General features: G+C 46.3%; 2 protein-coding genes across 18 annotated transcripts; both read right to left on the minus strand.

Annotated features, from left to right (window-relative positions):
* Positions 1 to 619: 619 nt before the first annotated feature.
* On the minus strand, positions 620 to 2,766 carry LOC120705496 (VAN3-binding protein-like). Of its 4 annotated transcripts, none has more exons than XM_039989843.1 (5): positions 2,662 to 2,766; positions 1,756 to 2,497; positions 1,478 to 1,677; positions 1,316 to 1,376; positions 620 to 1,228 (listed from the first exon to the last, which is right to left on the minus strand). In XM_039989843.1, exons 2-5 carry the CDS (start codon positions 2,492 to 2,494, stop codon positions 1,023 to 1,025), a joined length of 1,206 nt encoding a protein of 401 aa, XP_039845777.1. In that variant the 5' UTR covers positions 2,495 to 2,497; positions 2,662 to 2,766; the 3' UTR covers positions 620 to 1,022. The 4 variants fall into 4 exon arrangements, with proteins under 4 accessions (XP_039845777.1, XP_039845776.1, XP_039845775.1 ...); XM_039989842.1 differs by having other exon boundaries at positions 2,644 to 2,766; XM_039989841.1 differs by lacking the exon at positions 2,662 to 2,766 and having other exon boundaries at positions 1,756 to 2,627.
* A 5,992-nt stretch (positions 2,767 to 8,758) lies between these two features.
* LOC120705498 (casein kinase 1-like protein 3) lies at positions 8,759 to 15,800 on the minus strand. Of its 14 annotated transcripts, XM_039989852.1 has the most exons (19): positions 15,450 to 15,800; positions 15,294 to 15,334; positions 14,689 to 14,758; positions 14,455 to 14,603; positions 14,117 to 14,212; positions 13,958 to 14,028; positions 13,779 to 13,840; positions 13,636 to 13,699; positions 12,991 to 13,075; positions 12,780 to 12,906; positions 12,622 to 12,689; positions 12,010 to 12,061; positions 10,990 to 11,126; positions 10,217 to 10,419; positions 9,982 to 10,139; positions 9,655 to 9,740; positions 9,456 to 9,561; positions 9,255 to 9,320; positions 8,759 to 9,143 (listed from the first exon to the last, which is right to left on the minus strand). In XM_039989852.1, the coding sequence occupies exons 1-14, from the start codon at positions 15,523 to 15,525 to the stop codon at positions 10,228 to 10,230; spliced, it is 1,290 nt and encodes a 429-aa protein (XP_039845786.1). In that variant the 5' UTR covers positions 15,526 to 15,800; the 3' UTR covers positions 8,759 to 9,143; positions 9,255 to 9,320; positions 9,456 to 9,561; positions 9,655 to 9,740; positions 9,982 to 10,139; positions 10,217 to 10,227. The 14 variants fall into 14 exon arrangements, with proteins under 14 accessions (XP_039845786.1, XP_039845788.1, XP_039845785.1 ...); XM_039989854.1 differs by lacking the exon at positions 9,255 to 9,320 and having other exon boundaries at positions 12,622 to 12,686; XM_039989851.1 differs by lacking the exon at positions 9,255 to 9,320.
* Positions 15,801 to 16,020: the final 220 nt, after the last annotated feature.

Raw genomic sequence — 16,020 nt, forward strand, 5'->3', positions numbered from 1 at the left:
ATCCGGTGACATTGCACGGGGTTTGTCACAGTGTCACCGAATTTCAATCCGAAGATGAGAAAATTATATTAATCTTTTTTAAAAAGATATATTAGCATCCTCGCGATTTTTGTAAAATACCATTAAAAATATTAAAAATATTTGCATCAGTGAGATGTCATAAAATAATTTAGACATTGAAACTACTAATCTATCTGTTAGATTTATTCACCGAAAATATTATTTTAACTCTCTTCAGCACATACTGTATTAGACGGGGAAGTAAAAAACTTTGACTATTAATTACGGTATTAAATAAAATCAATTTACAAAATCAACTCCATAACCTTGCGCTAGAAACCTTAAAGAATCTAATGAGATCTTTGACCGCGTGATTAGAGGATGATACTGTAGCATTACTGTAGTCAATCATTAATTAATTACCATCATTAGATTCGTCGCGAAAAGTTATACTCATTCCTAAAATTTTTTTGCAAATAGACTTTATTTAGCACTCTATACATGCGAAATTCTTTTTTCAACTTGTGTGCACTAGGAACTAGGAACACTACTGAGAACCAAACAAACAAGACCGATGTGCTGATGCCGCACTACTGAGAACCAAACAAACAAGACCGATGTGCTGATGCCGCAAACTACGTGCTCTGCTTCGTAGCAAGCCGCGCAGGCATCGAAGCCACCACACGTGTGAATCTGTTGAGTAGAAACACGGCACTTCTTTGGAGTCCGGGGCCGCAACCAGCGATGGTAGCTGCTGCTGGCTCTGCTGAGCGAGGCAAAACGGAGCAATTTTTCTCTCTCTAGGAATTGGATTGCTTCAAACTTGGATCTTCTTCGTATGCAAGGTTGAAGAATTCCACACGGGATCGAGCAGTCCGTAAATGAAGGAGAAAAAGGAAGCAGTCCAGATTTCTTGGCTTTGTCAGACTATATTGAAGGTCCGATTTCTGCAATTAGCAGCCAAATTTACAACACGAACGTTTCGCACAACCCACGATGGTGCCTTGCCTTGTCGTGGATATTTACAAGGCGTTGTTCATGCTATCACGGCGGACCAGCATCTCCGTGATGCCCTCAACCCACTTGTGCTGATCATACTTGTTCCTGCACTCGAACTCGATCACCCTTTCCACCGTCCTGATCCCAAAGTATCCTCTCTTATGGCTTCCGTCCTCGAGCTCCCTGCCTGCCCATGCCGGTATCTCAGAGCAAACATCGAGGACCACACCTGGAATGCAGCGTCATAGACCTGACAGTGAGTTGGATACACGTTAACAGTCACAGATAAAACTGCTAATCATGTTTCTAATCTTACACTTTTTTGTTTTGATGAATGTGCCTGCCATATGCGCACTCTGCATCTTGAGAACCACCTGCTTAAAAAAAATTCAGGTCATGTTCGGTCAGCATCAGCATCCATTGATCGATCCAAGGTGTCTTTTGTGTCAGCTCTGAACCTCTGTTCTGTTCGTACTACCTGGAAGCTGGAGTTGATGTACACGGTGACAAGCTTCCAGTGGAGGATGCCCTGCCTGGTGCGTTTGAGAAGCTCGCCGCCCCTGGACACGAAGACCAGCGGCGAGATGTCTCTCTCCGGCTCCCTGCCGTCACCAGGCAAAGCCGTCGCTTCGATCTCCTTGTGGAGCCTCGCCCGCAGCATCGCAGCCCCGCGCAGAGCTGCAACCAATCATGCATGCCATCGTTTCTGATGTCTGCAATTCCAAGTTCACTAGTTTCTCAGATCGTCGTGCGTACCCGTTGCCGCGCCGGCGGTGAGCGCCATGACGTCGCCGCTGCTCTGCGCGTTCACGGCCGAGTGGATGGCGGCCAGGATCTGGTCGTGGCTGGCGCCGATCGCCTGCGCCATCTCCACGCAGTGCGACGCCACCAGCGCGGCCGCGGACGCCACGGCCGCCGCGGTCTTGGTGCCGTTCCTCGCGCCGCCGTTCTTGGGCCGCTGCTCCGGCGGGGGCGCCGAGAAGACCGCGCCGGCCACCAGCGCCGCAACCGCCGCGGCCACCCCCGCCACGGAGGTCGCCGCGTACGCCTGCGCGTTGCGGGACCGGGCCTCGGCGCGCTTCTTCTCCCGCTGCTCCTTGATCCAGGCGCCCACCGTCTTGCCCCTCCCCGCGGCGCCACGAAGCACCTTGACGTCCAGGTTGGCCCTGGGAGAGACGGGCGGGCTCATCGCGCCGCCGGCTTCACCGGCCTGATGGCGGTGATCACTGTCAAGTGGTGGTGTTGGCCTCTGCTCCGCCGTAGCGGCGGCAGCAGCAGGAGAATCGGAAGCGGCCTTGCCGCAGCTGAGGACCTTGAGGGCCTTGGAGATCTCCGCTGCTGACAGGCTCCAGGACCTTGCTAGGAACTCCATCGTCTCCGTCGGGGTCTCCGGTGCTCGGACCGACGTCGGAGCCCACTTGTCGGCCGGGCTGCCTTCTTCCTCGATGCCCTCCAGCCTCGGAAGCTGCGCATTGTGGTCAGTGCATTGCTCCATCGCCTGACAAGAATATCGAAGGTTGGTGCTGAATCGCTGATTTAAAAAACTGAATTTGCATGTACAAACAAGTAAGTTTGTGTCAGTCTAATGGTTGTAGCTTTACAGTAGAAACCAGTAAAGGAAGAAGGATGTGAGAGGAGAGTTACATGAATGTTAGCACGTACACACGCTTAAGAGGATGTCAGAGAGGGATCCTGTAGATTCTTGTTTGATGCTAGGATGGGGCTCAATGACATGGACTCTTCTCCTGTCAGAGGAATCAGTTGAAGGCAGGTACGGAGCACCATGGGGAGGAAGTTGCTGTCAGGTTTGTCCTATATATGGAAGCTAGGATGAGATCTTGTTTGGTTAGGGGTGAAAAAGTTTTTATGAAGTCTAATTACAAAACAACCTCCACAATCAGTAGCTAATAAGACATTTGATCGAATAATTAGGGGCGGTTACTATAGCATCACTATAACCAATTATGGTGGAACTTGGCTCATTAGATTCGTCTCGAAAAGTTACACTCATTCGTGAAAAGGTTTCGCAAATAAATCTCCTTTAGTACTCCATGCATACATTCGTTTTTTTGTGAAAAAAATTTCAAGGTGCTAACCAAACATGCCCAGAGACAAACTAGATAGTGCTGTTAACTTATGATGCTTAGGAATGATGCATCTAGCAGGTGGGAGCTAATTCTATATTCTTCTACAGTTACATCCTGGTTTTGTGCAGCTAATGCCTACAGTATTTATCTGCACACAGTCCTTTCACCCAAATCATCAATAAAACAATAATTTTCAACATCCATTTGCTCCACTCAAGTCTAATCAAATGCCATTTCCTTTCATTCCCAAGGCCTCCCATAAAAAGAGCTCAAAATTCGCTTTTCAAAGTGAAACAGCGTAGTGGGCAGCATCTTTATGCACCGTGCCCTTCCGTGGAAAGTCTATGGAGTCTGGTGGTGCGTGCCTTTGGATTTAGGAGGCTGAGTCTTGTTTCACTCTTACAGGTTCAATCGAGAAAGACAGCATGATCGTGCAGCGCTCAGTACAGAGGTGAAGCCTCTCTGGCAGTGACAGAACTACAAAACCAGTTTGATTCTGCAGGTGTGTTTTTTGAAAGATCCTAAACCTTGCAGTTCGGCGTATATTAATAAGAAGAAGAGAACTGATCCAGTTTATAGGTAAACCGGATCCGAAAACCAAACATCACAACTAGAACACCTACAACTACACCTACAACTAAAGCCGATCAGATTGGGACATCGACGGCACCGCACACTGGTCGGTTGGATTGGGGCATCAACACGACCACTCCGCTACCCAGTCCGGATTGGGACATCGACCTAGGCCTCAACTCATTTAGCCCTGTCGGATTGGGTCGACGACCAGAGCCTCTACACTGCTACACACCATGCTCGGTCGGATTGGGTCATCGACGCGAGTCACCTCAACACAAACAACATTTTTTTCTTTTTTCTTTATGGAAAAGGAAAAAAGAGAAGAGTAAGAAAGAAAGAAAAAAAAGGTGCTGCTTCCATAGCCGAGTGCCTGCTACCAGAAGTTTGGTCCGCGCGAGAGAGACTCACCGTCGCCTTCAAGAAGGAAATGACGTCAGTGGCGCCATCGACACCATCCCAAGAAGGGATGAGTTTTCACCCGTATCGTCCATGGGGCAAGAGACGGCCGGCGCCACCAGCCCCATCACCACGGTGTTGCTGGTGAGCCACTGCACGGTCACATCCAACGGCACCACCACGGTGACGCGGAAAATGCCCGAGCAAACCGCTGTTGGCACACACCACCACAGCGTCGTCGACACACCGCCGCGCAGAACACCAGCACCGCCGGAAGCCGAGGCCAAGCCGCGTCCCCACGTGGCCGTCGCGAAGGGCCAGCAGCGGACACCGCCGCCGGACCAGCGTCACCGCCGGGCCGCGCCTGCATGGCGCCCCCGCGAAGCTGGGCCAAGCCAGCCGCGGAACCGCCGTCGATGCCAAGCCGTGTCGCTGTCGTTGCCGAGCCACGTCAGCATCCGCCGTTGTCGCAGGGCCGTGTCACGACGGACACCAGGTGCCGCCACAAAGGTGGACGCGTCAGCTGCGGCTGCAGCAGCCGCCGCCGGCCACGCCGAGGGGCCTGCCCGCCGCGAAGCCTGAAGGACCGAAGCCGGAGACCAGAGGGGGGGTGAATGAGGCCGATCAAAATTTCTTCGAAATTTGAACCGTCGGCCTATATCCCGAAAAATCACCCAAGCCCTCAAGTGTTCTGACCAAAGTTTGGAATAGCTATGGAAAAGGTAAACCAACACAAAAGGCCTCGAACGAGCGATCGAAAACACGCAGCAAATCGGAAGCGAATCGGGAAAACAGCTGATCTGAACAGCCAGGACCGGTCTGACCGGTACACTGGACCGGTCTGACCGGTCTCTGTTGTTCAAGAACAATCAGACCGGTCTGACCGGTCTTGCCTACCGGTCTAACCGGTAGCACCCAGAAAACCCCCGAGAACTTGGATTCCAACGGTGAATCTCGAGCAAACGACCACGAAAACCGATGAAACTTGGGGGATTGCTTCGCCCCTACCCCGTGAACATATCCCCAAAAGATCTCATCCTAAAGATCAACGAATCGAGAGAATTATGGGGGGAGATCAAAAGGGATTGGGGTTTTCTCAAAAACTCAAGAACTCGAATTCGAACCAGCCAGTGATTCCAGAGGGTTTAAGACAGAGTTCGAAGCACGGGAATCACAGCAAAGAACTCATAACCTCCTCGCAATCAAGTGCACCAAAAACGAAATCGAAATTTCATCAAACAAGGCGCAAAACGAGGAGATGGATTGATTCCAACCGCCCAGAGGGCACGAGGAGGTTAGGGCCTCCTTTCCCAATCAAATCCACAAGAGTTCTCACACAAACAACATTCAAATCTACCCTAAAGAGATGAACAGGGAGAGAGAGACGCAGGGGCGGCGGCCTGGGGAACAGAACAATTCACGGACGCAATACAAAAGCCGCACTTGACCTAACACAAGTGAAGGGGTATTTATACCCGCGGGACCGGTCAGACCGGTACGCTGGACCGGTCAGACCGGTTGGTTAGACCGGTCAGACCGGTGCCAGGGACCGGTCAGACCGGTTGGCCTGCATCACCCCCTGTACACGATCTCATCCGACGGCCGAGGTTCTTTCTTCGAAACGAAGTCTTCTCCGCGATGCCGCCGTCTTGATGAAGATCCAGTCCGCGGTTTTGGAGGGTCCGCGAAACCCAGGTAGGTGGTCGGTTTTGAGAAAACCGCCAAAACCTCACGCGCGGGAAGATTCCCGCCTCCGCGCCGTGCCCCTAGACGCCGTTCCCGCCTCGGCCTTCTGACGGCCCTAGACGCCGTCCGACGCCCGTCACCTCCTCGCCCGCAGCGAGGCCCTAGACGCCGTCGACGCCCGTCGCCTCCGTCAGTCCCGAGACCGACGCCCGTGCCTCCACGACTTGGCGTCTTCAACTGCCGTCCGCCTCCTTGGTTTTATGGCGCAAACCAAGAAACCCGCCTTCCGTCGCCGCTTGCACCCTCGATCCAGGAGTGGACGCCACAGCTGCCGCCCGGTCCGAGCTCCGGTCCCGGCTGCCCTTCACCGCCGTCCACCGCACGGTCCATCGGCCACAGCACCTCCACGGCAGCTCCCCGTCGACACTCGACGCCCGTGTACCTGCAATCCAAAGACCAAGCGCATGATCACACCGCACGATTGACAATTCACTCATCACAAGCAGGATAGAGTACTCTCGTTCCTCAAAGCCCCGACACGCCACCGGCATGCCGAACGGAGCAGCCTCGCGCCCACACAGCACGAGCCCGGAACGCACAGATCCGGCATCCACACACGCGGATCTGGTCTTCCCCCACGCGGATCTGCCCAACTCCGGCGAGGAGCTTGCCCCAGCCATGTCCACGGCGCCGCAGGAAGGAGAGAGGAGGGGAAGGAAGGAAGAGGTTGGGAGAGGATGGAAAGGAGGGGGGGCGAGCTGATGACCTCGCCACCGCCCTCCTCGTTGCTCGCCGGACTTCCGGCGGCAACTCCGGCGACGGCGAGGGCAGGGTGAGGAGGAGGCGAGTGGCTGAGGCAGGGGACAGGGAGCCGCCCGTGTCGCCCAGGAGGACGACGCGGGGGCGGGTCGACTCTTCAGCCCGATTCTGCAGGTGTTTGTAGTGTTGGCATCTGAAACACTGAAGTCGAGTTCCTGAACCCATGAGATGAACATCATTCTGAACGAGGAGCCGAGCAGATGAAGAGAAACGTGGATTTGTTGGTCTTTTTTTTCTTTGAAAGACCTGAATTTGTTGGTCTTCAATTTTCAGGTGTAGAACAGAGCAGCGCGTGATCATTAGATGCGAGATAATTTGTAGTGTTGATCATATACTATGTAATGTATGTAATTGGGTGATGATGTGGTTACGTGCGCGTGATCTGAATCATTTGGTCAGCAACAAAAAATAAAGTGCAGTACTACTGCCTACTGGCCATGACATTGAGCTAAGTGCATGTCTGCATGGTATCTAGAAGTACTTGAGAGGGAGACAAAGTGTTTTGGCATCAACTTGTGAGCAAACTGAATCACAGGAAACCAGCAACAAGGGAATATGCCTTGTCATTAGCATTCTCATCCTGATGAAGCTGGTGATTAAAGCGACTCTCTTTGGCATTTTCACGAGATATCCTGACGGGGCTTATCTCTCCTTTGTCTGCTTTAATGGTCCGTATGATTGGGTGCTGTGCTTACGGAAAGACAATGATTCGGGGGTTCCCCCTTTTCATGTTGGAGAGAATGATGCATCCTGCAATCCGTGTTTCCCGCAGCTCGTGCCAAGAATTTTTGCAAGCTCCTCTGGTGATCCAGTTTTTAGTTACAAAATAGCCCACTCTGCATTTTTGAGACACGAATCTGAAGGATCAACCTTGCAAAGAACTGATATAATCGTGCAAGAAGAATTGTTCTCCTTAATTCTGTTTCTCTAAAAAAAGTTGAAATCAAATGTAGTTGTCCCCTTATTACCAGCTGGTAAGACGAAGGTCGATTAATCTCGGAGAACGAATGATAGATCACTTTTTATTTCAATTTTGCAGGTACATTCGAATGAAATCTTCTGGTAACATATCAAATCCAAGCACCAAGGAGCCCAATGTTTTCTTTTTCATAATTGCTTCATTTGCCCGTACATTTTTCCCCTCCAAGCTAAAGTTCCTCACATTGAGTACTTTGCCGGTACTAGTCCACCACCCACCTGCTCAATTTCTATGTGGTAATTGCTGATGATCCCACACATTATGGTTGAAGGATTATTCATCTTTGATCTTTTGCATCCCTTCTTTCCTGCATTTCTTAGTGACCAACATCATGAATTCATGATGTACGTATATATCGAGCTTGTCCTTATTAGTGCTTAGTGACGTCAAGATGAAGCGGCATAAGTTAAAAACTTGCTTCCTAATAAGTTTTTTGTTTACAATTGCACTTCAAAGCAGGAGTAAGAACACCAAAAAACCTAGAAAATATAACCCCAAGCAATTGACAAGCTTTGTTTTGTTTTGTTTGCTCCCTTTCTCCCCTCCTGAATGACAAAAGAAATACTAGACGCTTGACAAATCAAGCATCTCATCATCGTCGCCGTTCGTGCAGGGAAAGAAAGTGCTGCTACAATGTGATAAGACACTTTCCCGGTAGTGGAAGCAGCTGTTCGTTCGCTCGACAAGACCCTAAATTTTGGGGGCACCAACTCCCAGTGCCCAGCTAAAGCAACCTTACCGATGCCTTAAGTACAGTACAGAGGACACTAATTAGCACAGGAAAGTTAAAACAAAGCTGCTTTTTTTAAATCCAGGAAACGATAAGCATAACAGGTAGTAAGAAAATGGCGGAACAGTATACATATACAGTGCTATCTGGCGGCCAGTAGCACCAACCTTACAAAATTCAAATGATAACCTTGCACCAACATAATCTGCAAATGGTTGGGGGAATAACACTGTACTTATGGGTAGCTAATCTTTCTAGGGTCTTTCCTTTACTATGACTGAATAATACTGCAGGAGAACTGCCCATCTAGTAAGTAAGAGAGCAGCAGAGTTCAAAATTTTGGGAGATGACATACCTCATGGCCTCTCCCAGCTTTCAACCAGGTCACCTCTTAATTTACATGATCAAGTCATCAGATGAACCTATCAGGCAGTGTGCAAATGAAGCAAGAGTACAAACTGACTGGACCTTGTTAGGAGCACATAATAAGCAATCGACAATTCAACATCCTTTGATGCAGCACATAGCACTGGCTGCAAGGCATTCAAGAAAAGCACTTGATAAATTACAATGGAACTGAAGTCCCCAGATGTGTGTTCTTAAATTTATCTTGCTTACAATGCATGAGTTCGTTTTCAACTTTGCAATCACTACCAATCACAAATATACACTGAAAATTATATGGAACACACATCATAACAATAAAACTACTGGACATGGAATATGTTACATAGCACTAGAGGGAACTTTACTCCATACTTTGGTTGTCGGGATAGATGATACAAAACTACAACCAAGACAACCAGGCACGTAACATTGTCATGACAACTCTCATGGCTGGACTTGGCCAGTACAACGGTGACATGGAAACCTGTAGAACCAGAAAATTCATTATCAACAGTCAAGTTTTCTGCAAGCAAACTTGGTGCAAATGTGGAGTTTGTTGGACCATGGAGTAGGAAAGGATCACCAAAGCTTTGACCTCGAAAGAGAAGGACAAACAAAATGACAGGAAGTCCCTCCAAAGATCAAACATCAGTTATTGGTTCTGATAAAAATATATTCCATCAAACTAGACGTTTTAACAAAAGTCATGTTATCCAAAGCCTTCACTAGAAGGGCAGTGTCAGAAACACTGCCAGAGCAAGACTGATAAGAAACTGCAGCACACCTCCCTTCATACCTTTTTTTTTTGAAAAAATTTGGCCACTTGAACGATTCCACATCAAACTGATGACATCACACATCAGAAGATATATAGCTGATTCCCACGGCGTGAAAGCATCATTCTGCAATAGATATGAAACACATCTATAAGCAAGATAGCACTTCATTTGTAGAGTAAAATTCGTGAAGATAAATTTTCACCAATTGTGCATCACCTGCTAAAGATGCGGAGGCCCCAATGTAGACAGATTCAACTTAAGAACGGCATACTATCCTCTGTTCAGTTGAGCCTCTGCAGTACCTAATGCTAAAATATTTCAGATGACATAGCTAACCTCAATGAATAATCATGTTGCAACATGTGCAATTTAATTGACAGCAGAAATGTGCATAAATCCAGATCATCGTTATTTGCAATATGCTCAAACCATACATCTATTAACATGTAACCAATTTACAAGGCATCCAGGATTACGACTATGAAATGTTTAAGCAGTTGGACTGCCAAAGCACTCATCACAAGTTCACAACAGCGAGCAAACCTTCCATAATTAGCAGGCATGCATCAGTGGTCACCTCACTAACACACATTAAACATCAAGTCTACATTGACTGTGTGATACTTGACTCTGAACCACCTCGAAGGAACAGGGGCCTCCTCTAACTCTTTGCATTTCCTCTTTGCTCCACCAGATATGATCTATATAGGAAAAGGAATTCATTAAGGATGTTAGAAGTAAGAACAAGAGACAAATAAAATCATTGGACTAATCTTACAGATTTAACTGTCACTTTGCAGGGGCATTGTGCTGGGATGTAGGAAGCCAGCTGTTAGATGAGCTAGTTATGTTTACAAAACCCTGATTGTGGTAAACGGCATCAAATTGTCCTTTTTGTCTTGAATCACCATCATTTTTCCACAGGGAACTAGGAAGTGGGACTGACATCAGCTGCACTTTTCCATCATCCACATCTTGTCTCTGAAATGGTCAACCATCTTATTAGATAATTTATAGTATACAGATCATAGAACTGCTGAAGGAAGCGAAGTTATAATAGGAGGAAACCATCGTTAGCATGAATTGAGCTGTTCTTCAAGGATGGCAAAGTCATTTTCCTCAAGCGGAGTTATCATAAAGCGCTGTCATTTTTCTATATATGATAAAGGCACTAATTCAGAACTCAAATTGCACTCTCAATGTTGCTAGCTCAGCACAAAAATTGAACAGGAAACTCCAACAAGAAAAGATCAATCAGATTCAAACATTTTGTTCCTATCCAGTACTAGTTAATAGCGAGCCCTCTCGCAGGCTAGCGGAGTATGCTCTCAGGCAGGCAGCCCGGGTTCAAGTCTTGCATCTTCTTGATAAATCCTTGGGGGGGGGGGGGGGGGGGAGTCCCCACCTTCCTGTCCAGTTTTTTTTTCAGTACTAGTTATTAGGAAACCAAAAAGGTACTGCAGAAGAATTGAACCTTGGGAAAGTAAATGAATTCAATGTTATTAGTCACAAGAAGAAAGTAGACATGTTAAACTGATCTGTAGAACTTACAAGGTTCACAGTATGCTGCATGCTGGAATTCCGATCTTTATCGGTTGCCTGTTTGCCTTGAGACTCTGCAGCTTGCCATGTTGGATGGCTTGTCTCTACATGCTCCCGGGCTTCACTACGAAAAACACCATTTACACCTGTTAACCATAAAGCCACCAATACATATCAAACTATAACCAAACTTTAGCAAATATGAAGTACTACAAATGTTCTAATCTGATGTACTACAACCAGATTTAAATGAAATAGAAGTAGAAGTTGGATCCCAAAGATAAATGTCATATATAGATGGTGGATGAAACCATGACATATCTTCTTTTTTTTTTTGCATAGAAGGCAAAAGTGCCTCTGGTCCAACTATATATCAGCTAATAAGCTCAATCTACTCTGCAACAAAATAATAATAAAATTATAGAGTTCTATGAACTATGAAGGCATATGGTCTATCCCATCAATCATCTACCAATACTATCATACACTGCAAAAATAAATAAAATAACTAGAAAATAAAAAGATAACATTCCAGTCCATCAATCCAATCAAGTCTGAATCCTAATAACAGACTGAAACAGTGATTTTTTTTTGAGAATATGCAGGAGAGCTGCATATCATTTCATTAAGAAAGAAATTAGTGTTTTACAACGCGGGCCGTATTCGGCACTCGCACCACCGCTTACAAGGACTATACGGCAACATATTACAACCAAAACAAGACGGAGGCCTAAACATAGAGTTAGACGCGCGAACAGTGAACAGACATGAAAATTTGGTCGGTCATCTTAATCATCTCACTCCTATGCAGCAACAATAACATAACCAACCCAAACAGTAACCAAACTACAAGATTTGATTTGTCTCATCAAATCATCTCTTACTCCTAAGCAATACAGAAATAATAAATAAAATGACAGACAATTCTGTGTAAGATATTTTGTTGATCTCAGTAATCACCAACCACACCATGAGATCACACATGTACTAATATGTAGCTGAGTATCAAAAGGTGCTAGGCTCTATTACCAGCTTGTTTCTGTACATCTTGAATTGGTCGAGCTGGCGCCCCAGGACTTCGCTGCAAATGGAAGAGAATTGTTATGTAGCCATCATAGTTACACTTGCATCATTGTCCAAATTAGTAACTGTCACGAGGAGCCAAAGGTTTTTTGGAATGCTTCGTAAGAGATAAAATTATTGGCTAAACCCTTTTCTGGAGAAGAAAGTGTTTCACAATATAAAATTGGATTTTTCAGGCGCAAACAAAACTAAGGTCCATGTTTTAGAAAGCAGAGTTGCAGACATATGGGCATAAAAAGTGAATGCCATATTTAGCCCGACAAAAGTCTTGCTCTTAACAAAACATTACCACAGACACATATATGGTGCAACTGTAACAAGAAATAACTGGAGCTTTATTAGTTCGAGAAGATGGTTCAGGGATTGTTTTAGGATTTTGCATAATACATTCAGTTCTAGAAGATATATAACTAACAGAGTCAACCACATGGAGTAACTCTATAATACAGCAGCACAAGCACATGCCTGAAGTTGCAACCTTATAGAGGTATAAACAATAGTCACCATCAGTCCCATCACCCCAATGAAAAAAGACACACAGAAAGAAATCAGCTGTACCTTTTGTTTTTGGCCTTGTTTGTATTTCAAAACTGTCCAGTCAAAGACATAATCAAATTCATAACCTGTTGAAAAGTGAGTAAAGTGTTGGTTTTAGAACAGGAGAATAACAAAGTTAGAGACACCATGCATAGTATTACTTATTAATCAGGGAGTACCTTGGCGGGTAAACAAGTCACGAAAAAGTCGCTTCACAAATGCATAGTCCGGTCGCTGATCAAATGTCAATGAATGGCAGTAATGGAAGTAAGATGCAAATTCGACCGGACAGGATTTGCACAAGACCTGACCACAAGTATTTTTTTCAGCAACAAATACAAGACATACACAAACCAAAAAAAAGGGTCTAATATATGTTTATGGGATAACCTCGATAGGAGTTGATATCTTTTTCTCACAAATCTTGTCATACTTCTGTGTCTTTGTTGCAGCTTTTAGTCCCTGCCAAGGAAGGCTTCGCACAGCAATACATAACAGAGTAGTTAGAGTTAGCAACTTATCATGAGTTGGTGTCAAAGATGTTGAAATTTGGAAAGCATGAAAGCACTGATTTTGGACCTAACATAAACGAGGGGGTAAATCAAGCTCTAGTACCTACAGGTGTGTCACATAGGTGAACAGTTCGGTAACCTTGGCAGTAGAACTTCAGTGGAATATTGCATTTGCATAAATAATTAGATATATTGCAAAAAAAAAAAAAATTGGGACAAGTGCCTCAGATTGGAATCTGTAACTCCCATATTTTAAGGGTAGTTATTAGAAGATATGCTTGCTACACCACAACCCTTCTCAAATAGTTGTCAATTGCTAGTGCTAACCTATTTTTATTGAAAGTGATATGCAGTTTTATGAAATTAAGTTGCCAAAGTTGCTAGTTGTAAAAGCAGGCAAATAGTGTTTTCTGGTATCCATTTTTCAGGTACTGCACCACATTTCACCCCATCGTCTAACATACTTCCAAAAAGAAGCAACATCACAGCATGTGCTAGCAAACAGCATAGAAGATAAACTTACCTTCCTCGGAGAAAATACAAAAGGACATAGCCAAGAGATTCCAAATCATCCCTGCGGCTTTGTTCTGCCAATAGAATCCAACAATAATTGTCAAAATTGAATTCAGATGGTGATACACAGGTATTCAGAAAGTTACAACTTACCAATTCCAAGGTGGGTGTTGCAACTTGCATAGCGTGCTGTGCCAGTCAAGTTCTTATTTTCTCTACAGAAAAGCGGCTTAGTAAGCAACTAAGCAAAGCTCACAGACGAACAAGATCAGCTGAATGCCTAAACCATTCAGGAAAATAGATAAAATGTGCTCTTAGAAATATAATCGTACCTGTAAGGAATATGACGGTTCGTCGTAGAATCACGGTATCTTTTGGCAAGCCCAAAATCAATTATGTATACCTGATAACCACAAGTGGAGTTGTGTAGGTAAGCCAGTTCGGTACATTGGCATCCTAATAGGGAACTTGGATGACATCACAGCCAGTACCTGATTTGCTTTCCGACCAAGACCCATCAGAAAGTTGTCAGGTTTTATGTCTCTGTGTAAGTACCCTTTGGAATGCATAAACTCAATTCTTGTAATCTGCCACAATTATTTATCAAAAAGCTGCTCTAGTCAACACAGAGAAGTGATTTCTGGAACTAGTGAACAATGTAAATCATCGACAATGAGATGGAAGTAAGGTTTGATAGTCTGCCGACATATTATTGTAAACCAATTCATGAAGGCAGATTCCAAAATATTGCTAAAAATTTTCCAAGGTCTACATATCATGCAGAAGATGCCTTAAGGCAATGAAAAGGCGGTGCCCAGTTTATAGTTACCATCTGATCAGCCAGCATTAGGACAGTCTTGAGTGTGAATTTCCTGCCGCAATAGACAAACAGGTCCTCCAAACTTGGTCCCAGCAGGTCAATGACGAGAACATTTTCTTCCCCATCTACACCACACCACTTAACATTTGCAATGCCACCTGGGTTCCAGAACATATCCCCTGTAAGCTCATGATGTCTTATCTTGAAAAGAAAACTATTGCAGAGTGGCATGACAGCACATACTTCCTCCTTGGAGAGTGCTGTAGAGCTTTGCCTCGTAAAACAACTGGGGGTGCTTCGTCTTGCTGCTCTCCTGCAGGGAGGTGGCAGGTTGCCAAGGTTAGTTTCTCCAGTGCGTCCAATTATATGAGCCACGTAAGAATTATTAAGTGTTAAGAAGAACAAGGCAGTAGGCCGCAGCAGCGTAGGTATTGCTTAACACGCAAATACTAGCTGTACTTGCGGCTCTCAGCCCTGCTGTCCTAATCATAGCATTTGTGGAAGGAGCAGCTACAATTTGCCTAGGAAAAAGCATAATCATGGCCAACAACCAGCAGAACGTTGAAAATGAGTCAAATACTATCATGACAGCAAAACTAAACAAAAGCATTCTAAACCAAAATCATAATTTCGAATTTTTTTGGGGGGTGAAAATAATCCTCTGTTCAGTTCAGTTCAGTTCATGAGGATTATTAGGAACATGACGGGACACTTGAACGGAGCAACTCAGTCATGGAAATCCACCCGACGCTCCCACAGCCCGGGCCAACACATGAGAGGAATCGCGGCAGGGAAACGATTAGGAGAGAAGAAGGCAGGCAGGTGAGGAGAGAACGGAAGGCACTCACAATCTTGACGGCGACGATCTCGTAGGTGTCGATGTGCGTGGCTGAAACGCAACAACACCATCAGGCACAGTAATAATAATAAGGAATCCCTAATAATTGATAATCAAACGCTGAAACTCGGGAGGAATTCAGGAACTGGGAACGGAATCGGCTGACCGAGGTAGATCTCGCCGAAGGAGCCGCAGCCGATCTTCCGTCCGAGCCTGAACTTGCCGCCGACGATGCGGTCCATGCGGCGCGAGACGAAGTCGCTTCCGCGCGCGCGGGGGCTATTGGTTGGTTGGATGCCTGTGCTGTGCTGTGCTGTGCTGTTGGGGATATGCAGCCGAGAAGAGAGAGAATCGACGAGGAGGAGGGCGAGCGGCGTGGGGCTCGCGCGCCTCCGGGTTGCTTTTGCTTGGCGGCGACGTCGCCGCTGCAGCGGGCGCGGGTGGTGGGGCTTTGCTGCTCCTGCTCTGCTCTGTGGCGGCGCGGCGCGGGGTCAGGTCTTGGTCAGGTGGGACTAGTGGGAGTCGAGTTCGAAGCTGAGGTGGCACTCGGGAAGGAGCCGTCAGCTGCGGCGTGCGCTTCCGTGTCGGTGTGCTGTGTTATCTTCTAATCTCTCCCCATGTTTTTTCATTTGATTTTGCTTTTCTTTTCCTTTTCGATCGAGGAACTTTTTTCCCTTTTTTTTGATTTTTTGGATGAAGATAACGCGCAACCTGTCGTGTTGGGTGGGAGCGCGCGA

Source organism: Panicum virgatum, chromosome 5K (assembly GCF_016808335.1).
Source record: "Panicum virgatum strain AP13 chromosome 5K, P.virgatum_v5, whole genome shotgun sequence".
In the NCBI taxonomy this organism is placed as follows: Eukaryota; Viridiplantae; Streptophyta; class Magnoliopsida; order Poales; family Poaceae; genus Panicum; species Panicum virgatum.